The 24,255-nt window shown below is 45.7% G+C and overlaps 1 protein-coding gene across 2 annotated transcripts; it reads left to right on the top strand.

Annotated features, from left to right (window-relative positions):
• Positions 1-381: 381 nt before the first annotated feature.
• Positions 382-22,721, top strand: LOC109874813 (kelch domain-containing protein 8A). Of its 2 annotated transcripts, none has more exons than XM_031818008.1 (8): positions 382-701; positions 11,815-12,139; positions 12,462-12,672; positions 12,844-13,008; positions 13,259-13,477; positions 19,992-20,093; positions 20,200-20,348; positions 21,116-22,721. In XM_031818008.1, exons 2-8 carry the CDS (start codon positions 11,975-11,977, stop codon positions 21,167-21,169), a joined length of 1,065 nt encoding a protein of 354 aa, XP_031673868.1. In that variant the 5' UTR covers positions 382-701; positions 11,815-11,974; the 3' UTR covers positions 21,170-22,721. The 2 variants fall into 2 exon arrangements, with proteins under 2 accessions (XP_031673868.1, XP_031673894.1); XM_031818034.1 differs by having other exon boundaries at positions 394-701; positions 11,726-12,139; positions 21,116-21,610.
• The last annotated feature ends 1,534 nt before the right edge of the window (positions 22,722-24,255 follow it).

The raw sequence follows: 24,255 nt of genomic DNA, 5'->3' as shown, positions 1-24,255 counted from the left end.
CGCTGCAAGTCGAGGCTCAGCTGATAGCCAGGTGTAGCAGTGGCAAGGATTCACTCCATGGTGCTGAAAAGAAAGCTCTGCTGTTGGGAAAGCTTTATGTAGGCACCGTTTATCACCGTTATAGTGCATATATTGTTTAGTGTTGTGTAGTGGCTTTGCTGGCAAAAATGATGTGTTTGCCCCACCAATATGTACATGCTAAAATCCCCACGCGCTTTATGTACTGACTTATAAAATATTTATGAAGGGAAAAACATTTCAGTGATTTTCTTTGTATGAAAAATGGCTGTTAGGCCTACAATTAAAAGGTGTAAAAAGTGTGTCAGCGTGTGTCAGAGCGCGATGTGGGTTATCGGCATGGCACAGCGGCCGACCCTCCTTATTCCACAATTCATGTATGAATGACAACCAGTAGGCTACGGCGAAAGCAGAAATTCCTATTTCAAGTGTGACCCACATAATGACGAAGGATGGAAGTGGTTGGGCTTATTTGAACATACATTTTTAGAGTGCGCTACTACCAGTGCCTGTTTTACTGCGAAAACACACTGCTAAACCAGCGAGAAGAGAGGAAGGAGGGAGTGTCTATTTCTCGGGTGGATTATTGCACTGAAGCTTCTCTCTCCATCTCTCAGCCTTCCCAGCAAAGACGCAGACGGAGAGAATATCTGGGAGAAATCGGACAGCGTGAGGATAGAAAAGTAAGTGAGAAGGATTATTTGAAATATTGTCGCTTAATGTGACCGACCTGTCATTGCAAGCGCCGTGTCCGCTTTGTGTTCAACTTTTCTGAGGCCAGTGTGTGTGTGTGTGTGTGTGCAACCTGGACTCAGGTGTAGACTTAACATAGTAAACGTGAATCCGGGACACTCCAATTAGTATGATATGTTATGTTTGGTATGGTTTGTATTAATTTGTGGATGTCGATCATCCATTTCTTATGATATGTTACGAATTCCAATGTGTTGTGGCTAACGTTAGGTATGTGGCTACGTGGCTAACATTAACGTTAGCTAACCTTAGCTAGGCTAGGAGTTAGAGATTGGGGTTAAGGTTAGGGTTAAGGTTAGGAGAGCTAACATGCTAAGTAGTTGCAAAGTTTGGGTTGCTAGATGTTGGCGTTATATGCCCGCCCGGTAAATAGTTGCCGGTGATGAGATTCGGACACGCAACCTTTGGGTTGCTAGACGTTATACGCCCGCCCATCATCATCATCCATCCATCCCGACCAACCTACACACTTTATCTTTTGCCTTAATTAACCTTCTGTCTTATGTACCCATACCAAAAGTAACATATACTAATTTTAATGTCCTGTATTTCTGTGTACTATGTAACAGCTAGTTTATGTGACCATGCTGGTGAGTGCACCTCAATAAATCACAGATAAGTGTGCGATACATACAGTAGCTTATAAACCTATTATTAATTGTACTAGACCTATTATCTCTTTTCCAGTTCTAACTTGTTATTTTTTACAAGTGGTAAGATGATGATGATGATGATGATGATGATGATGATTGTGGTAGTAGTGACGAGGTTGGTGTTGTTGGTCATGACTGTACTCTTGGTAGTGATAAGGAGAATAGTGCTGAAAAGGAGAATTAATAATGACTCATGCCATTTTCAGTCTGATGGGTAATTTGTATGCTGACTGGCTGGCTGTGTAACCCGGACTCAAACACACACGCTATACAGCTAGTAGCAAGGCTGGGAGATCTGGGTCACCCACTGAGTTGAATAGCGACTGAAATCCTCTCCTCTGTTTACTTCTTCTCTCCATCCTCCACTCCTCTTAGCATCTATTAATTACCTACAGTCATGAATGCCCTATAAATCAATGGACCTGTGCATTGTGCATGGAGATACTTGTGGTTCATGCGAAATAAATACAAACACTTGAGGCCATTGTAAAGCTGCTCTGGGTAACTCTCCTTATTGCTTGTGCAAAAAGAAGACTGAGGCCCACGACCACTCTGCCAAAGTTAACAGCTCTGGAGTTTGGCCTGTCAGTCTGCTACCTCTCACTGCTGGGAGCCTTGGCAGTCCCCTTCCCCCTCACCCCTCTCTCTTTTTGTCTCCATCTTGCTGGCCCAGTCAGCACAGCAGAGAGTGACACAAGAGAGTCACGTTCTGCTGACACGGGAGAAATAGTTAGACTGGTTCTGTAGGCTCTCTTTCTTTCCCCTTATTCCCCCTCTCATTCTCTCTCTCACACACACACACACACACACACACACACACACACACACACACACACACACACACACACACACACACACACACACACACACACACACACAGTAGTAGTAATGAAGTATAAAATCCTATAGGGGGTACTGTGTCCCTGGCTCCCCTCTGTAATAGAACTACCATCAATACCTCTACTTGTTCTTCCATCCCTTTATTGCTCTATCAGTCATCTCACTCTCATTATCTACCTTAGCAATACTCCCTCTTTTATCCCACTCCTACTCAATACTCCCCTCATCTCTCTTTCCTTCTTTCCCACTCTCTTTACTCTTGCTCTTTGCCCTCTCTCTTTCTGCGCTCATGCCTTCTAATGGTTCTCCCACCCAGCAGCCAGTGTACTGACTGAGTGTCTGTGTGTTTGTGTGTGTTTGCAGGAGTAATGTACAGTGCAAAACAGCAAGAGGGTAAGTAATAATATGGGGATGAGGTAGTCTGGTGTGCTATTTACAGATGGGCTGTGTACAGGTACAGTGGTCGGTAAACTGCTCTGACAGCTGATGCTTAAAGTTAGAGAGGGAGATATAAGACTCCAGCTTCAGAGATTTTTGCAATTCATTCCAGTCATTGGTAGCAGAGAACTGGAAGGAAAGGAGGCCAAAGGAAGTGTTGGCTTTGGGGATGACCAGTGCAATGTACCTGCTGGAGCGCATCCTACGGGTGGGTGTTGCTATGGTGACCATTGAGCTGAGATAAGGCGGGGCTTTACCAAGCAAACACTTATAGATGACCTGGAGCCAGTGGGTTTGGCGACGGATATGTAGTGAGGGCCAGCCAACGAGAGCATACAGGTCACAGTGGTGGGAAGTACAGTGCCTTGCGAAAGTATTCGGCCCCCTTGAACTTTGCGACCTTTTGCCACATTTCAGGCTTCAAACATAAAGATATAAAACTGTATTTTTTGTGAAGAATCAACAACAAGTGGGACACAATCATGAAGTGGAACGACATTTATTGGATATTTAAAACTTTTTTAACAAATCAAAAACTGAAAAATTGGGCGCGCAAAATTATTCAGCCCCCTTAAGTTAATACTTTGTAGCGCCACCTTTTGCTGCGATTACAGCTGTAAGTCGCTTGGGGTATGTCTCTATCAGTTTTGCACATCGAGAGACTGACATTTTTTCCCATTCCTCCTTGCAAAACAGCTCGAGCTCAGTGAGGTTGGATGGAGAGCATTTGTGAACAGCAGTTTTCAGTTCTTTCCACAGATTCTCGATTGGATTCAGGTCTGGACTTTGACTTGGCCATTCTAACACCTGGATATGTTTATTTTTTAACCATTCCATTGTAGATTTTGCTTTATGTTTTGGATCATTGTCTTGTTGGAAGACAAATCTCCGTCCCAGTCTCAGGTCTTTTGCAGACTCCATCAGGTATTCTTCCAGAATGGTCCTGTATTTGGCTCCATCCATCTTCCCATCAATTTTAACCATCTTCCCTGACCCTGCTGAAGAAAAGCAGGCCCAAACCATGATGCTGCCACCACCATGTTTGACAGTGGGGATGGTGTGTTCAGGGTGATGAGCTGTGTTGCTTTTACGCCAAACATAACGTTTTGCATTGTTGCCAAAAAGTTCAATTTTGGTTTCATCTGACCAGAGCACCTTCTTCCACATGTTTGGTGTGTCTCCCAGGTGGCTTGTGGCAAACTTTAAATTACACTTTTTATGGATATCTTTAAGAAATGGCTTTCTTCTTGCCACTCTTCCATAAAGGCCAGATTTGTGCAATATACGACTGATTGTTGTCCTATGGACAGAGTCTCCCACCTCAGCTGTAGATCTCTGCAGTTCATCCAGAGTGATCATGGGCCTCTTGGCTGCATCTCTGATCAGTCTTCTCCTTGTATGAGCTGAAAGTTTAGAGGGACGGCCAGGTCTTGGTAGATTTGCAGTGTTCTGATACTCCTTCCATTTCAATATTATCGCTTGCACAGTGCTCCTTGGGATGTTTAAAGCTTGGGAAATCTTTTTGTATCCAAATCCGGCTTTAAACTTCTTCACAACAGTATCTCGGACCTGCCTGGTGTGTTCCTTGTTCTTCATGATGCTCTCTGCGCTTTTAACGGACCTCTGAGACTATCACAGAGCAGGTGCATTTATACGGAGACTTGATTACACACAGGTGGATTGTATTTATCATCATTAGTCATTTAGGTCAACATTGGATCATTCAGAGATCCTCACTGAACTTCTGGAGAGAGTTTGCTGCACTGAAAGTAAAGGGGCTGAATAATTTTGCACGCACAATTTTTCAGTTTATGATTTGTTAAAAAAGTTTGGAATATCCAATAAATGTCGTTCCACTTCATGATTGTGTCCCACTTGTTGTTGATTCTTCACAAAAAAATACAGTTTTATATTTTTATATTTGAAGCCTGAAATGTGGCAAAAGGTCGCAAAGTTCAAGGGGGCCGAATACTTTCGCAAGGCACTGTATATGGGGCTTTGGTGATAAAACGGATGTCACTGTGATAGACTACATCCAGTTTGCTGAGTAGAGTATTGGGGGCTATTTTGTAAATGACTTCACCAAAGTCAAGGATTGGTAGGATAATCAGGGTATGTTTGGCGGCATGAGTGAAGGTTGCTTTGTTGCGAAATAGGAAGCCGTTTCTAGATTTAATTTTGGATTGGAGATGCTTAACGTGAGTCTAGAAGGAGAGTTTACAGTCTAACCAGACACCTAGGTATTTGTAGTTGTCCACATATTCTAGGTCAGAACCGTCCAGAGCAGTGATGCTAGTCGGGCGGGAGGGTGTGGGCAGCAATCGGTTGAAGAGCATGCACTTAGTTTTACTAGCATTTAAAAGCAGTATGTCTGACTGAGTATAAAGTCCATTGGTCTGAATAACAGAATGCCTGCATCATGTGCTGTGATTTGTTTTTTTAATATTTAACCTTAATTTAAGCAGGTAGTCATGCTGACACCACAGTCTCTTTCACAGATGAGATCTGCATGAACAAATCAATAAACAACCATGACACTATACATACTGCATTTATATACACATCAATTACACAAGGATGTTTGGAGATTTTTCTCCACATTTGATGCTCATAAAAACTAAAAGCAGATTTACCTAACTCATGGCGATTGAAGGGATCTCCAGGGTTAGCCATCCCTGAGACCGTGTCTGGTAACTTATACGTCATGATGATTACATCATATTGATCTATACAGTAGCAGCTCCAGTGTCTTCCATTCTTTGCCTTGATGCCTACATATATGAAGACTATATCTGTTTGGCCAACGTTAAACATGGGCAACAGGTAGCCTAGCGGTTAAGAGCATTGGGTCAGTAACTGAAGTTTGCTGGTTGAAATACTTGAGCTGACTAGGTGAACATTCGTTTGAAATGCCCTTGATCAAGGCACATAACCCTAATTGCTCCAGGGTTGCTGTCAATAATGGCTGATCCCTGGCCTTGACCCCACTCTCTGAGGGTGGCTCAGGGGGTATATGATATGCACAAATGTAAGGGTTTTCCTGTGGTGAAGGAGAAGTGGACCAAAATGCAGCGTGGTGGTTATTCATGTTCTTTAATAAAGGAACTAGACATGAAATAACTAACAAAACAATAAATGTGCGAAAACCTAAACAGTCCTATCTGGTGCAAACACAGAGACAGGAACAATCACCCACAAACACACAGTGAAACCCAGGCTACCTAAGTATGATTCTCAATCAGAGACAACTAATGACACCTGCCTCTGATTGAGAACCATACTAGGCCGAAACATAGAAATACCCAAAACCTAGAAAAACAAACATAGACTGCCCACCCAACTCACGCCCTGACCATACTAAATAAATACAAAACAAAGGAAATAAAGGTCAGAACGTGACAGTACCCCCCCCCCCCCCCAAAGGTGCGGACTCCGGCCGCAAAACCTTGACCTATAGGGGAGGGTCTGGGTGGGCGTCTGTCCGCGGTGGTGGCTCTGGCGCGGGACACGGACCCCACTTCACCATTGTCTTATTCCGCCTCATTGTCCGCCTCCGTGGCTCTCTAACCATGGCAACCCCTCTCAATGACCCCACTGGACAGAGGGGCAGCTCGGGACAGAGGGGCAGCTTGGGACAGAGGTGCAGCTGCTCGGGACAGAGGTGGAGTTGCTCGGGACAGAGGGGCGGCAGCTCGGGACAGAGGGGCAGCTCGGGACAGAGGGGCAGCTCGGGACAGAGGTGCAGCTGCTCGGGACAGAGGTGGAGCTGCTCGGGACAGAGGGGCGGCAGCTCGGGACAGAGGGGCTCTGGCGCATCTGGGCTGAGGGGCTCTGGCGCCTCTGGGCTGAGGGGCTCTGGCGACTCTGGGCTGAGGGGCTCTGGCGCCTCTGGGCTGAGGGGCTCTGGCGCCTCTGGGCTGAGGGGCTCTGGCGCCTCTGGGCTGACTGGCGGCACTGGCGACCCCTGGCTGACTGGCGGCACTGGCGGCCCCTGGCTGACTGGCGGCACTGGCGGCCCCTGGCTGACTGTCGGCACTGGTGGCCCCTGGCAGACTGGAGGCACTGGCGGCTCCTGGCAGACTGGCGGCACCTGGCAGACTGGCGGCGCTGGGCAGACGGTCGGCACTGGCAGCGCTGGGCAGACGGGTGGCTCAGGCGGCGCTGGGCAGACGGGTGGCTCAGGCGGCGCTGGGCAGACGGGTGGCTCAGATGGCGCTGGTAGCACCGAACAGGTGGGAGACTCCGGCTGCGCTGGAGAGGAGGAAGGCTCCGGCAGCGCTGGACAGGCAGGAGCACCTGTAGGGGTTAGACGGAGAGACAGCCTGGTGCGGGGGGCTGCCACCGGAGGGCTGGTGCGTGGAGGTGGTACCGGATAGACCGGACCGTGCAGGCGCACTGGAGCTCTTGAGCACCGAGCCTGCCCAACCTTACCCGGTTGAATGCTCCCGGTGGCGCTGCCAGTGCGGCGAGGTGGAATAGCCCGCACTGGGCTATGCAGGCGAACCGGGGACACCGTGCACAAGGCTGGTGCCATGTAAGCCGGCCCAAGGAGACGCACTGGGGACCAGATGCGTAGAACCGGCTTCATGGCATTTGGTTCAATGCTCACTCTAGCCCGGCTGATACGCGGAGCTGGGGACACCGTGCGCTCCACAGCATAACACGGTGCCTGCCCGGTCTCTCTCGCCCCCTGGTAAGCACAGGAAGTTGGCGCAGGTCTCCTACCTGGCTTCGCCACACTTCCTGTGTGCCTCCCCCCAATACATTTTTGGGGCTGCCTCTCGGGCTTCCTTGCCAGCCGTGTTCGCTTCGCCAACCTCATTCTCCTGTAACCTTCCGCGCACTGCTCCATCGAATCCCAGGCGGGCTCTGGCACTCTCCCTGGGTCGACCGCCCACCTGTCTATCTCCTCCCAAGTTGTGTAGTCCAGATTCTGCTCCCATGTCCCGAAATCCTGACATCGCTGTTGCTGTTCCTGCTGCTGCTGCCTCTGTTCCTTCTCCTGCTGCTGCTTATGCTGCAGCTGCTGTTTACCACGCCGCTTGGTCCTGTTAAGGTGGGTGATCCTGTAAGGGTTTTCCTGTGGTGAAGGAGAAATAAATACAAAACAAAGGAAATAAAGGTCAGAACGTGACAACAAATAATATACAATTCACATGCTTATAATACACACTTGTATATGTGTGAAATAGGACAAATGCACCTATCTTATAATTAAAAAGGAATATTAGCTTATTGTTGGGATGGGTGTCGGGCCTTATATTCATTTATAGGGACATGTTCTGGTCTAGAGACATGTTCTAGTCTACAGTGGTCTGTTATTTGGCAGATAGGGTGTCATTCTATCTCAGCTTTTGATATTCTCAGCTCTCATTGTGACATCATCACCTCTTGGTCATTCCGCCTTGCATCCGCTTGTGCTGCCTGTATGCATGCTGCTGGGTTGCTATGGAAACGATTGGTCTGCTTTTACAGCAGCTGTTTACCGAAAAGCATGCGAGCGAGAGAGCACATTTACTCACACACAGACAGCACACAGACACAAACACACGTGCGATGCCAGGAGGGTGAGACAGACAGCGCCTGATTCAACATTGTAAAAATAATTATCCTGTTGTGTTTATTAGCAGCCAGTTACCTGTAAGTAACTGTAAGAAAAGGGTATATTAAGTTACCATACATTTTTTACAGTAATTTACAGGTAGCTGACTGTCAGTAAGTTACTGTATAAACAGCAGAGAGAGAGAGAGAGAGACAGAGAGAGAGAGAGAGAGAGAGAGAGAGCTGACTTGGCCTCTTCTCATCGTTGCCAATGTGTATTGACCCAAGGCTCATCAGGTCAAACCCCCTGATTGAGAGAGAGACAATGAGCTGTTAGATATAATTAGTCATGTGGATAATCACTTAGTGGCCTGGCCTCAGCCAACAGCCTTACATCAGCTGGTCCAACCTTGATCTAGCACCACTAACACGCCTGATTCTACTAATCAACTGCAGGGCCTTGATTAGCTGAATTTCTGTGTGTTAGTGATGGGCTGTAACAAAGTCTGCACACCCTGTAGGTGTCCAGGAACAGGGTTGGCGACCACTGCCCTTCACTGAGTACAGTAGCTCCAAGAGATGCATTTCTCATTCTTATTGATTTGCTGTTTGTGTGTCAGTTGCTGATACAAATGGGAAGATGTAGCTGAAAGTCTGTGTGTTTTTGTGTGTGAACATACATACTGTACAACAACAAGTATTGAAAGAAAGTTATTGCCTCAAGCTAACAGTGGAGACATTTAAACCAAACGTCTAGGTTGTTCTTGTCATCGTTTTCATTGAAAACACATTTTCTATTATCAGGAAGCAGGAGAGCATTGCAGACACTAATGAATGCAGGCAGAACCGATCCTTGATACAACTTTTGTAGTGATGAAACATGAGGATGAGATGTTCTAATCCCTATATTTGGCCCTGTGGAGAGAATGCTTCTCTTGCTCTTCAGATAGTTCTAAGGAGTAACGATAGCCTGCAGGGTGGTGTGACACTGTGATAGACGACCTTCTTGCACTGTACTGTGCTGTAACTCTGTAAACAAAGAATAATAGCATAAGCAGTATACTGCTGTATAGCAAGTCCCCAGGCTGGTAAAACACCAGTGTAGAACTGCAGTCAGGAGTAGTGTATTAAAAGATACTACATGGACAGTTCTACGGTAGGTTTGTATATATCTGGATCTCGTCTCTGTCTGGGTCTCATGGGGCCAGCACCGTTATTCTACTGTGTTGGAAAGTCAGTGAGTCATCCACCTTAGTGTGGACAGCCTTGTATGAGTGGAATGAAGCCGTGTTGGACTGTGTTTGTGCTGCATTGAATTGGATTTGATGACGACGTTAGAGCAGCAGTTTTATGGCCCTAGCATTGATTGGCTCTCCTGGGTGTCCGTTTATTTAAACCCAACCCAGCATGAACACTGTTGTTGGAACTGCTGTACGAGGGGACAATTTGTGGATATAAAGGGAACGAGCCGAGGGAGACTAACTAATTAAAAGTTTGGAAAGAGATGCATGCTGATTGTGAACGACTTACGTGGGTGCTGGTGGAACTTCTGTTGATCTCAAAATGTTCAAGCAGTTAATTAAAGAAAGATGTGGTGAAGCAAAATCGGTTACAGATTGCAATTAATATGCTCTGCAAGGCACAACAGGAGAATGCAATCCTGTCTCACTAACAAGACTCTGCCTGCCTGGGTCAGAGTGGAGAACAACACCACAGCTTTTATTGGCTGTTATGCTTTTCTTTCATCCATTATTAAAACCAAACCAAACAATATACTGACTGGGTGGAACTCTGTACCCTCACAACAACACATGTCACTGTTTCTATGGTAACCCATCCCTGCACTCAAATGTTCCAAAGAGAATAAAAAATATTCTAAAGAAGTGTCTCTCTCTTCCTTTTATTTGTCTGTTTGCGATTGGAAGAAAGGTATGACAGCCTGATGAGAGAGAGAGAGAGCAGACAAAGACAGAAGGAGGGATGAGGGAGAGACAGAGAGACAAAGAATCTGTCTACTGCATATACACACTTTGACAGTAGTGGGAACTCTTTAGGGAATATAGTGCATTGTGGTCAAACAGTGAAAATGGATGGAGAGACGAACTAAACTTCCGTTGTTGAATGTGCCAAACCCACACAAATTTGTACTGAAGTAAGCCAATTATGTTTGAGTGACCAATTATGTTTGAGTGAACATCCAATCTGTTGAAAAGTAAATTGCTGTAGGCAGTGGCAATTTTAGCATGGAAATGTTGGTGGGGCCAAAAAAATAACAAGTGGGATGCTTGCCAGCAAAGCCACAACACTAAACAATACATTAATTGCACTATAACGGTGACAAACGGTGCCCACAAACTGTTAGGACCTACATAAAGCTGTCTCAACATCAGCCTTGTCTGGCAGCGAAACAGTTCATTCAGCCTCATTTACTACCTTTAAAAAAACATAGCTGTTATGGCTGACTTGCTTAAACAAATGTGGTTTCTAATGACAACTGAGATGTACAAACTATGGCATAAGGGGACGACAAGAGGATACAAGGCAATCCGTAAATTCGATTAAGACATTAATGAGCGAGCTAGGACGGACGTAGTCAATATAACTATTTGTTTAGCACTTTTGAAATGTACAGCGACAGAATTCAGAACATGGGCCATTCTTACAGTGTTCTCCCTGTACACCAAGTCAGAACCGTAGGATAAATAAAGGGGACATATAAGCAGACAATGAAAGCTCTTACAATATTCAATGATTACATTTCTCTAAAACAGGTTGTAGGCTACATGTGCACCACCAAGTCAGAAAAGTAAGTGAAATTAAGAGGGGTAAATAGACCAAATTATTAGGGTGAGGCATATGGGCTACTAACATGTTACTACACAACATACACATAGAATTACTTTCATAATTACAGTATACATATCTCCTGGCATATTACATCATTTATGCAGCAGCATACAATACATTTTTGGACTCACCTTGTTTTGCTGTGCTCACTTGAACAGGAAGGTGGCGCAGGGGTCCTTCGTGGGCAAATTTTGTCATTAGAGTCTGGCATTCTTTGGATTTATGGTGCTTTCAAAACAACTGGGAACTCTGGAAAAAAACAAGGTGAATCATGATGACGTCATTGATCTTCAGGTCGTAGCTCTAGAAAGAGGCCGGATTTAGATTTGGATTTGGATGACCATTCAAAACAACAAAGAGACCATGTTTGTATGCGGCTTTATTAACTCAATTATATATATATATTTTTTTTTACATTGTTTGCAAACTGATATGTGACTCGTATTAATGCCAAAATAACATGCAAAGCAGGAAAGCTAGAAAACAAGTGAATGACGAGGCGCCACTGGCTGTAGGTTGCTTTGATTAGAAGCATCTGCTCAATGACCATATAATGAGTCATTGGGAAATTAGATGAGGCCTTTTTATGTCCTTCCTGTTCCATACTAACCATCCTTCTCTCTCATTTCCTGCAGGACCCAGTCTGAGCCAGTAGTAAACTCCAGTGGAAGAGCCTCTGCCTGGGCTTTGCGGACCTTACTTTACCCCCTATCTTTCCACCTAGGTCACTGGATCTCCTGACAACACCACTTTCGTAGCTCTTCCCCAAGACACGGCTCTATACCCCGGGGTGCTAACCCTGTCCATCTCCCTCTGGTTCCCTGGACCCACTTCACCCTCACCTCTCCCCCAGCAACCCGTCCCTTCCCTGGGTTGAGATAGAGATGTCTGTGCCCTCGGCCCATGAGTTTCACTGGCAGAGCCTGGCACGGCTGCCCAGCGGGCGTGTCTACCACTCCCTGGCGGAGGTGGGGGGGCAGATGTACATGCTGGGGGGCTGTGATGCTGCAGGGAGGCCCTCCCCAGCCTTAGAACTCTACTCTCCAGAGGTAGGTTGGCGCACACACACACACACACACACACACACACACACACACACACACACACACACACACACACACACACAGAAACACACCCACACACACACACACACACACACACACACACACACACACACACACACACACACACACACACACACACACACACACAGAAACACACACACACACACACACACACACACACACACACACACACACACACACACACACACACACACACACACACAGGATTAAACAAAGAACACACACAGTTCAAATATAACAGGACTAAACAACCATATAATGACACTTTATTGATTGTTGTTATCAGGGGGACCGGTGGCTGAGCCTTCCCCCCATGCCCACCCCTCGGGCAGGTACGGCCGTGGCGGTGCTGGGCAAGCAGATCCTGGTGGTGGGCGGTGTAGGGGATGACCAGCGCCCCCTGAAGGTGGTGGAGGTGTACAACACAGAGGAGGGGAGGTGGAGGAAGAGGAGCGCCCTCAGAGAAGCACTGATGGGGGTGGCCATCATTGTGAAAGGTGTGTAGGGTGGGGGTTGCTCACTGTTCATAGTTAGTTGCACATTCTATACATGACCAGAAACATGTTTTTGGCTCAGTTTTTACCTCCTCCCCTCCCTCCCCTCCCTCCTCTCTCTCTACCCCCCTCTCGCTGTCTTTGTCTATCTTTCTCTCTCTCACCTCTCTGTAGATGGACGTGCGTTGGCTGTAGGGGGTATGGGTGCAGACCTGCTCCCCCGTAGTATACTGCAGCAGTATGACATGAGGAAGGACGTGTGGGCACTACTGCCCCCTATGCCCACACCGCGGTATGACGCTACCGCACACCTGCTGGGCAACAAGATCTACGTGGCAGGTAAGGAAAGGGTGTGTGTGTGTGTGTGTGTGTGTGTGTGTGTGTGTGTGTGTGTGTGCATGTTTGCATGTGTAATGGGAAGGAGGAAAGGGGATAGCTAGTCAGTTTCACAATGGTATGCATTCAACCGAAATGTGTCTTCCGCATTTAACCCAACCCCTCTGAATCAGTGAGTTGCGGTGGACTGCCTTAATTGAGGTCCACATCATCAGCGCCCGCAGAGTATACTAAGTGTGTGTGTTCTCCCTAGGTGGGCGTCAGTGTAAACGCACGTTGAAGGTCTTCGAGGTATACGACTCAGAGACACGCTCCTGGACTACACTACCCAACATGCCGTGTAAACGTTCGTACGGGGGCATGTTCTGGGACAGTTCGGGGAGGCTGTGTCTGCTGGGGGGGCTGAGGAAGGGAGGAGGCCACCAGAGCTCCAAATTCACCAAGAACGTCAACATCTTTGATACTAACCAGGGTATAGACCACCAAGAACACACACACACAAACATACATGTAAGTGCACTGATTCCCTTCTCCAGGAAGACAATAAAGTCCTATTCTATTGTAAAAGCCACACTGCAAATCTGAGAGAGAGTTAGGAGAAAGACCACTCTCTACATGTAGAATTTAGAACACACGTACAAAGACATACACAAACAGTGTGTGTGTTTATTTTTTTATTTTTTTACCTTTATTTAACTAGGCAAGTCAGTTAAGAACAAATTCTTATTTTCAATGGCAGCCTAGGAGCAGTGGGTTAACTGCCTGTTCAGGGGCAGAACGACAGATTTGTACCTTGTCAGCTTGGGGGTTTGGTGTGTGTGTGTGTGTGTGTGTGTGTGTGTGTGTGTGTGTGTGTGTGTGTGTGTGTGTGTGTGTGTGTGTGTGTGTGTGTGTGTGTGTGTGTGTGTGTGTGTGTGTGTGTGTGTGTGTGTGTGTGTGTGTGTGTGTGTGTGTGTGAGTGATAGTGATAGTGATAGTGTCTCCTATTAATTTTAAAGGTGCCTGTCAGACAGTCATCCTATTGAATTTCTCCCCAAAGAAAATGAATTCTCTAAATGTAAGAAGCTTGTCCCCGCTGGCTGCATGCTGCACACACACATCTCATATTCCTGGAAAAAATTACTTATTTTTCGTCTCACAGAAAGAAATCTCTGAATAACAAAATATCAAATTGAGAAGAGACCAGGGAGAAAAAATCGATAAGTAATTTCAGACAGTAGGGTATTTTCTCACGCATTAGTATTTTTGTATTTTTCCCAAACAAAGCCAAATGAAAGGAGCAGTAGGAGTCTGAATACTAATCTAACACCTCAGTGAGAATGTCAGTGTGTCTGTCTGTCTGTCTGCCTGCCTGTCTGCCTGTCTGTCTGTCTGTCTGTCTGTCTGTCTGTCTGTCTGTCTGTCTGTCTGTCTGTCTGTCTGTCTGTCTGTCTGTCTGTCTGTCTGTCTGTCTGTCTGTCTGTCTGTCTGTCTGTCTGTCTGTCTGTCTGTCTGTCTGTCTGTCTGTGTTTTACTCCAGATATATTATACATTCATTTACTCTACCCTCCTCAGGCACACACATACACACACAGACACACACACACACACACACACACACACACACACACACACACACACACACACACACGGTAAACAATAAGACCCATTCACACCCCCTCCCAATCTAATCTAAGTGGAGATGAGATGGGAGACCAGCTATAGCGAGGAGGGAGATGTTTCAATTACAGGATTCAGAAACAGATTGCTTTATTATCTTTCTTTCCCCACAGAGTCTACAACTCACACACAGGGAATCTGGGATATTATACCCTGTATCGCAATCATGGCTATACTTATCCATTCTTTAATGTCCTTAGAGAATGTTGACTGAAAACCAGTGTGCAAAATAGCAAAAACAATCAGCATCCCCTGGGGTGCCCAGGTCTAAGTTTGGGAAACGCTGTACTATGGGGAAATATAATCACGTACCAAGCTGACCCCAAAGGAAATGAAATTAAACGGCACATGGCCGAACTGAACTGACCACCCAGAACTGACCCCGCCAGATGCATCAGTCTGGTTGTTGAGCACATGGCCGAACTGAACTGACCACCCAGAACTGACCCCGCCAGATGCATCAGTCTGGTTGTTGAGCACATGGCCGAACTGAACTGACCACCCAGATGCATCAGTCTGGGTGTTGAGCACATGGCCGAACTGAACTGACCACCCAGAACTGACCACCCAGATGCATCAGTCTGGGTGTTGAGCACATGGCGCGCTGCCTAGTGACTTTCCCCTGTTGCAGCCGTAAGAACAGCTACACTGGGAGAAGTGACATCCAGGAGATAAAACCTCACAAAAGATATCCATAATCCAGTGGGAGAGGCGCTGTTTAGAGAGCGCCCTGCTGCGAGCTGGATTAGCAAAACAGACAAAACCTTGATCACATAACCGGATATCCTGGGTCTGTTCAATGTACCTGCGTAAAGCTCGCACCGAACACAGGGCATGTAACCTCTGTTGCTCTTCAGACCCCTAGACTTTTTCCACATTTTGTTACGTTACAGCCTTATTTTAAAATGGATTCATTTGATTTTCCCCCTCATCAATCTACACACAAAACCGAGACGACGTACACCTTACAGGAACCGCACCACCAGGGGGTGAGCCCCCAGTGAGGTTCCATCAATTCCCACATGACACGCCGATACAGCGCACATGTACACTTTTAAAGTGGAGAATGCTTGTAAAGCCCCTGTAAGAACATAAGTATGCCCCTCACAGAGCAGTGAAAAGTCCTTTATCTTGGCACCAGAGCTCAAACGCTTGTCACTGATACGCATACAGCCCTCTCGTGGAGGGCGCCCTTGCAGACTGAACGGTAGGAATAACATTCAGAGGTAAACCTCGAGCCATCAGATTAGGCCCATAGGAACCAAATCTCTAGCCTCGCTTGACAAACAGGGACAACAGGTCCCTGCGCAACAGGAGTTTCCACGGGTCCCCACCTAAAAGGCGAATGTCTCCGTGAACCAAGGCTGCCTGGGCCAATGGAGAGCCACAACAATCAATGGTAAACCCTTCCGGGGGACCCACTAAGGAAACAAATAAAGGAGGGTCTGGGGCCACTGGTGTGCCAGAGCGTCGGCTCCCAACGGGGCACTCGTGCCCTCATCAATGAAAAACAGACGACACTACAGGTTTTATTTCAATATGTAAAGATCTACGTTGGCCGTGACAAAAATGTTCCATACCTGGGAGAGCCTCCACTACTGAGAGAGAGGGTCCCACCTGGATAAAAGGTCTGCACCTGAGTTGAGGACACCGTATGTTTGCACCGCTCCCCAGAGGGAGAGTTTAGGAGTCTCTCTCCTTCTGTTGATGCACGCCACCACTGACATATTACTGGTTCTTGCCGGCGCCAGATACTCCGGATAACTGACATGCGGTGCACTCTGCACCAGTGACCATACCCCCCTAATTGAGTTGTCTTCGTACAGCGCACCACACCCTGACAGGGACACCTGAAGCGACCGGCTTAGGCTGTGAGATGCGGCCAGGTGAGTGGATAGCACTCAGCGCTGGACGGGCCTTATCAACAAAAGCCTCATGGGAACAACTTCCATCACAGAAGCCATCATCCCCAGCAGGCATAGGCACTGGTGAAAACGCCCTGTGACCCAGACAAAATTTGTCTAAGCAGAGCCGGAACCCGGACACCGTCCGTGAGTTTAGCTCGAGACCCAGAAACAGAATGCGCAGAGTCAGACAGCTCTTTTTCTAGTTTCTTATGAAGCCTAGAGACTGAATACGGGACAGTAGCTCCCACCAGTCAATCGCTGTAATAGCCGGCGGCTCGTGAACATTCTGTTTGTAGATTCTGGAGATGCTTGTTGAGGGCACATTCTCTAGAATGAGACACAAAGTCCCCTTTTCGTAACCAGGAGTACCGGCTGTACCAGCAGTCCCAGATCTTCGACACAGGAACCACTCAGATTGCCTGCTTCTGGAGATGGAGGATATTTCCTCCCTCAAAACGGGCACTGAGGCCTCGGGAACAGTCGACATGACGACGCTGCAGAAGTGTGGGGGCAACCAATTGTAGCCTGTACCCTGACATCACTGTTCACATGATCCAGGGCGACACTGTGCATGCCAGCCATTGGTTGGAGCAGACAGTGAGAATCTTGTGTAGTGTCATCTGAAGTGACTGGGAGAGATTGGTTCTTCTTCCATTTGCACCACTCTTGACGACCGTGTGACTGAACTTGGAGAAGGAAGACTTTTCTTCTAACTCACATACAGGAGGAAGCACTTTTAACAATGGTGAAAACTACCGATCGTCCCACTCTGGGTCCGGTGACCAGTAACATACCCTCATTGGTTTAGGCGGTAAGATGCGTTCCGGTAACCGGATGGCACCCAGCGCTGGACCGCATGCATTAAAAATAGACCCAGAAAAAAACATTATCATGGAGGTTACCCTACCGACCAGTCATAGGTATTGGCGACAAAGCGCCTTGTAACCTAGCTGAGAAAGGGACAGACAGCTCTGAAACAGTGACCCTTTCTATTTTAACAGACAGCTCATTTGGGGGCTCATATGAACCCCAGAGACTGTGTGTGGGATAATAGCATGGTCGTGTCCAACCCTCCTCGTTCCCGCGACTCCCCTACCAACAACTAAATGCCTACAGAGCCAATAACCTGTATCACTAGACACCTCATAGGGACTAGTGAGCTACAGACAGGAATCAGCAATGAATCACAGTAATGAGCCAAGGCGGGGTAACAAAGGGGGCAAAAAAACCAATTCTAAATATATTTTACATTTGAGATTTTTCAAAGTAGCCACACTTTGCCTTGATGACAGCTTTTCACACTCTTGGCATTCTCTCAACCAGCTTCACCTGGAATGCTTTTCCCACATATACTGAGCACCTTTTGGCTGATTTTCCTTCACCCTGCGGTCCATCTCATCCCAAACATTTCAATTGGGTTGAGGTTGTTCCAGAATGCTGTGGTGGCCATGCTGGTTAAGTGTGCCTTGAATTCGAAATAAATCACAGACAGTGTCACCAGCAAAGTACCTCCACACCATCACACCTCCTCCTAAATGCTTCAAGGTGGGAACCACACATGCAGAGATCATCTGTTCACCTACTCTGCATCTCACAAAGACATGGCGGTTGTAACCAAAAATCTCCAATTTGGACGGATCAGACCAAAGGACAGATTTCCACTGGTCTAATGTCCATTGCTCGTGTTTCTTGGCCCAAACAAGTCTCTTATTATTATTGGTGTCCTTTAGTAGTGGTTTCTTTACAGCAATTCGACCATGAAGGCCTGATTCATGTAGTCACCTCTGAACAGTTGATGTTGAGGTGTGTCTGTTACTTGAACTCTGTGAAGCATTTATTTGGGCTGCAATCTGAAATGCAGTTAACTCTAATGAACTTATCCTTTGCAGCAGAGGTAGCTCTGGGTCTTCCTTTCCTGTGGCGGTCCTCATGAGAGCCAGTTTCATCATAGCTCTTGATGGTTTTTGCGACTGCACTTGAAGAAACTTTCAAAGTTCATGGCATTTTCCAGATTGACGGACCTTCGTGTCTTAAAGTAATGATGGACTGTCGTTTCTCTTTGCTTATTTGAGCTGTTCTTGCCATAATATGGACTTGGTGTTTTACCAAATAGGGCTATGTTCTGTGTACCAACCCTACCTTGTCACAACACAACTGATTGGCTCAAAAGCATTAAGAAGGGAAGAAATTCCACTATTTAACTTTTAACAAGAAAAACCTGTTATTGAAATGCATTCTAGGTGACTTCCTCATGAAGCTGGTTGAGAGAATGAGTGTGCAAAGTTGTCATCAAGGCAAAGGCTGGCGTCCTTCAAGAATCTTGTTTAATACTTTTTTGGTTACTACATGATTCCATATGTGTTATTTCATAGTTTTGAGGTCTTCACTATTATTCTACAATGTAGGAAATAGTAACAAATAAAGAAAAACCCTTGAATAAGTAGGTGTGTCCAAACGTTTGACTGTTGCTGTACATTAACTGCACCACTTACTATAATATATCCAGTCCCTGCTAGTTTAGCTATCTGTAGTAGAGCAACTAAACTCTCTGATCTGTCTTCCTGCTAGTGTGTTAGTGTGTTCCCCTCACTCTGAATCTGAAGGGAACTTCCTTACTGCTGAATGTGATATGTTTAAAACAAGTTATTTAGAGGAAGCCCCTGAGAGTGCCAGCCAGCCACCACATCAACAACAGAGGCCTTGGCAGAGGAGTGTGCCTGTCGCCAGCTGTGCTCTGCCTTATTCCCTTTCAAGTTCAAGTCTGGGCTGGCATCAAAACAGTTTATTAACACAGTGCTTTTATCTGCTGGTTCAGTTTCTCTCTCTCCCCCTCTGACTCTCTCTGTGGAGCTGTGGAGCTGATTGTGATGCCAGAAATACTTAACGTCCTACAGACAGATGAGGCACAACATAAAAGCTTAAAAAGAGGACTTGAATAACGCACTGTGTATCCTCCCTATTTGCTGTTTCCCTGAAATAGTTTCACCGTCTTTAGCCACACAAGTGTTTGCCTAAGTAGAAGTGTAAATAATATGCAATTTTACTCCAGAGGTCACCTCCTGCCAGACTGCAGGAGGGAATAATCTTGTTTTTCTCCTTTGAAGCGATTGAAATGTACCGACTTGTTGGTTTCATCGTGAAATTGTCTCTTTCTTCTTATTTCCAATATCTTGGGCCCTGACCTGATAGTTTGGTGTGTGTGCGTGCATTGTGCCCAGGTGTGAGTGCGAGGACATTTGTATTCATGGTGCGCACAGTATTACTGAGTTGTGATGCCACCAGCATTCAAGAACACCAAATTGTAGCTTGCAGAATTGGCAGAACAAAGAAACATGTTTTATGCAGTGGTCAAAGTGGATTTTACAACACTTCAATGCCTCCACTAAAAAGTGTTAACATCATCCTCTCCTGTCCCCCCAGGGTCATGGCTGAAGTCAGAGGACACGGTGGCCATGAAGACTAAGAGGGCTGACTTCGCCTCAGCTTTCCTCAGGGGCAGGATGGTTGTAGCAGGAGGACTTGGTGAGGGAGGGAGTGTGAATGTGCGTGTATATGTGCCTGTATATGTGTGTTTTTGTTGACACCTAGTTGGTCTTGACAACGTGTGATGGCCGGGTGTGGTCCCCAGGTCACCAACCCTCAGTTCTCGACACGGTGGAAGCCTTCCACCCTCAGAAGAGGAAGTGGGAGAGACTGGTTCCTATGGCAATGCCACGATGCTCCGCCTCCTCCATCGTCATCAGGGACCGCCTGCTGGTGGTTGGAGGAGTTAACCAGGTGCTGGAATATTGCTCTGCATGTTGTCACACACATAACATTAACTAACTCACTTCTGTACATCGCGCTGGTCTGTACAATTGACCTTATTTTAGCACCCCAAAAATGTAATACTTCCAGCTCAACTGTAATATCAATACCATTGTAAAGCTAAATTTCTCCCCTTTCCAACAAAATCAATGACGAGACCTTCATGATGCCCATCTCTGCATGATCCCATATGGCAATGAGCTCCGTGGGGTCTTTTAAAAAATGGCGGGTGGGGAAGCGAAACCTCCTCCGTGATAGTGAAAAGGACAGATGTGTATTTCACCCGATCTGTCCAACTTATCACCTCTAGAATGTAAATAAAGCCCTATAAAGAGTTTATATAACGTGTCATTACAGACCTATTGGAAGGTTTGTGTCCAATTTGAATCTGGTTTTTAGAGCGCCGCTAAAGTTATCTTCAGAAGTAAACAGTGAGAGTCATGATGGCTTGCAAGTGATGAAGCAAAAAATGACTAGATATCCGCCCTTACCTTGTCCCTGTCCCTTTTCTTGTTTTTAATCTGAGAGAAGTGCTACCCCTGGTGGAGAGAGGCTGTACGACACAGAATGAGTTGCATTGTGCGCGCTGTGCTTCACGTCATGACACGTCACAATTTAACGTACAGCGTCAGAGGGGTCCGTTTTTTCAACTTTCCTCCGCAGATTTGTACGGAATGGGGTTAGTCACCGTTACACACACTTGTTTTTTTGACTGTCTGTCTCTGTCTGTCTATAAGGTCCCTAGTTCAGCCCATGAGATCCTGTACGTAAAAGAGGAGGAGTGTCTGTAGGCTCAAGGACATGCCCCTTACATGATGATTGACAGCAGGATGACAGCAAGAAGATTCCTGGAACATTCTATTCAAGACTAGTGGCTCCAGTGCTTTCAGAATGGCTGTTGGTCTTGGACAAGTGCAATATTTTCCAAAGATCTACAGCGGAATAGTAAGGAAGGGGAAGTCATGCCACAAACACAGAACATTGCTCTCTGCTGGGTTGTCTATACACACTCAAACAAACATAGATTAGATCCCACACACAGAATTGATCCCAATAATAATCATACTGACTCACAGCATCCAAATATACTCTACACAGACGAGGAGCTGGCTTTCTCTGTAAATAAGTTATATATACGAGTTTTAGTAATGAGAAGATTCCTCTGCACTGTGTGTGTGATATCCCTTTAGGGCAAGGCTCTCCAACCCTGTTCCTGGAGAGCTACCGTCCTGTAGGTTCACACCAACCCTGTTCCTGGAGATCTACCGTCCTGTAGGTTCACACCAACCCTGTTCCTGGAGATCTCCAGTCTCTCCCACTTCCTCTTCTGAGGACGGTAGCTCTCCAGGAACAGGGTTGGTGTGAACCTACAGGACAGTAGCTCTCCATGAACAAGGTTGGTGTGAACCTACAGGACGGTAGCTCTCCAGGAACAGGGTTGGAGAATCCTGCTTTAGAATTATCTTAGAAAGCTTAGAAAGGTCTTCAATATTTTTTAACTTTTACATATATTGTTGTAGACTTACTGATTGCCTTGCATTAAATGTTTTCGACAGGAAATATAGATGATATCTTAACAGTAAGTAAAGGCTAAAGTAAGGTAAAACAGTTTGTTTTGTTACTTAGAGTTCTGTATATATATGTTGTATAGGAAATGTGTGCAGTTTGTCAACAGTTTGCTGTTCATACTGTAGATCCAAATGACCTCATGTCAGTGTCCACCCATTTCTAGGGCCTAAAGTACAGTCAACTCCTGACGTACAGTATGCAGTTGCTTGGACTGGCATGAATACAAGCACTGTTTCCAGCTCCACTTAACTGGAGCATGCAGATATCCTGAGCCGATCCAAATCATGTATCTGAAAAACTACACTGTACGGAAACAGAGTGCAATTATCCAAAGTTGACTGTTCCACACATTTGATAGTGTAGCCTTTGTATTGGCTATGGCAATATGAATTCTATTGGTGTGATATCATACGTTCATATATTAGTCAATGAGTATATAGTGTATATATCAAATGGTGTATATTCAGTTGTGTTATTCAATCTTATTTAAGTTTTGTTTGGGAGAAAGAGCTCTTTAACATCCCAATATTAGAAAATATGTCATACTCATAGCTGCAATAATAATCGTTGGTTCATATGTTAGGGTTTGTCATTAGTGCACTGTGTATTGGCAATTGATTGATGTGAAATATCATTCATGAATAGCTTCATTCTCAGGATGTGATTTAATAAGCACAAACTAGTAGATGGATACATACATACAGTCAGTATGGGTTCAATGAGATATTCTTCTAACTTGTTTAGAAAATAAAACAACAGAAGTTTAAAAAACAATCCATAGAGTGCATCCAGTTCCTACCTGTATCTAGTGTGCTTATATCTATATCATTTTTGTTTAATTGTTATCAATTCTCTGCATCTGGTTGGTGTTGAAAATGGCCTTGCAATCTCACGATTCACCACTAGATGGCAATTAAACAACATATAAACTATAAATTGTGGGAGATTTAAAACATTCTAAACAGGCTTACAATCCTCACAGTGTTGGCACCATATACAGTGCCTTGCGAAAGTATTCGGCCCCCTTGAACTTTGCAACCTTTTGCCACAGATATAAAACTGTATTTTTTTGTGAAGAATCAACAACAAGTGGGACACAATAATGAAGTGGAACGACATTTATTGGATATTTCAAACTTTTTTAACAAATCAAAAACTGAAAAATTGGGCGTGCAAAATTATTCAGCCCCTTTACTTTCAGTGCAGCAAACTCTCTCCAGAAGTTCAGTGAGGATCTCTGAATGATCCAATGTTGACCTAAATGACTAATGATGATAAATACAATCCACCTGTGTGTAATCAAGTCTCCGTATAAATGCACCTGCACTGCGATAGTCTCAGAGGTCCGTTAAAAGCGCAGAGAGCATCATGAAGAACAAGGAACACACCAGGCAGGTCCGAGATACTGTTGTGAAGAAGTTTAAAGCCGGATTTGGATACAAAAAGATTTCCCAAGCTTTAAACATCCCAAGGAGCACTGTGCAAGCGATAATATTGAAATGGAAGGAGTATCAGACAACTGCAAATCTACCAAGACCTGGCCGTCCCTCTAAACTTTCAGCTCATACAAGGAGAAGACTGATCAGAGATGCAGCCAAGAGGCCCATGATCACTCTGGATGAACTGCAGAGATCTACAGCTGAGGTGGGAGACTCTGTCCATAGGACAACAATCAGTCGTATATTGCACAAATCTGGCCTTTATGGAAGAATGGCAAGAAGAAAGCCATTTCTTAAAGATATCCATAAAAAGTGTTGTTTAAAGTTTGCTACAAGCCACCTGGGAGACACACCAAACATGTGGAAGAAGGTGCTCTGGTCAGATGAAACCAAAATTGAACTTTTTGGCAACAATGCAAAACGTTATGTTTGGCGTAAAAGCAACACAGCTCATCACCCTGAACACACCATCCCCACTGTCAAACATGGTGGTGGCAGCATCATGGTTTGGGCCTGCTTTTCTTCAGCAGGGACAGGGAAGATGGTTAAAATTGATGGGAAGATGGATGGAGCCAAATACAGGACCATTCTGGAAGAAAACCTGATGGAGTCTGCAAAAGACCTGAGACTGGGATGGAGATTTGTCTTCCAACAAGACAATGATCCAAAACATAAAGCAAAATCTACAATGGAATGGTTCAAAAATAAACATATCCAGGTGTTAGAATGGCCAAGTCAAAGTCCAGACCTGAATCCAATCGAGAATCTGTGGAAAGAACTGAAAACTGCTGTTCACAAATGCTCTCCATCCAACCTCACTGAGCTCGAGCTGTTTTGCAAGGAGGAATGGGAAAAAATTTAAGTCTCTC

The sequence above is a fragment of the Oncorhynchus kisutch genome, linkage group LG1 (assembly GCF_002021735.2).
Source record: "Oncorhynchus kisutch isolate 150728-3 linkage group LG1, Okis_V2, whole genome shotgun sequence".
In the NCBI taxonomy this organism is placed as follows: domain Eukaryota; kingdom Metazoa; phylum Chordata; class Actinopteri; order Salmoniformes; family Salmonidae; genus Oncorhynchus; species Oncorhynchus kisutch.
The sequence above is the reverse complement of the archived record's forward strand: the minus strand, read 5'-3'. Positions and strand labels throughout refer to the sequence as shown.

Excerpts from the sequence above, each read along its gene's own strand:
- LOC109874813 (XM_031818008.1), top strand. The coding sequence starts at position 11,975 with ATGTCTGTGCCCTCGGCCCATGAGTTTCACTGGCAGAGCCTGGCACGG. Across the intron at positions 12,673-12,843 it reads GGTGGCCATCATTGTGAAAG|ATGGACGTGCGTTGGCTGTA; the intron begins GTGTGTAGGGTG and ends ACCTCTCTGTAG. Across the intron at positions 13,478-19,991 it reads CATCTTTGATACTAACCAGG|GGTCATGGCTGAAGTCAGAG; the intron begins GTATAGACCACC and ends CTGTCCCCCCAG.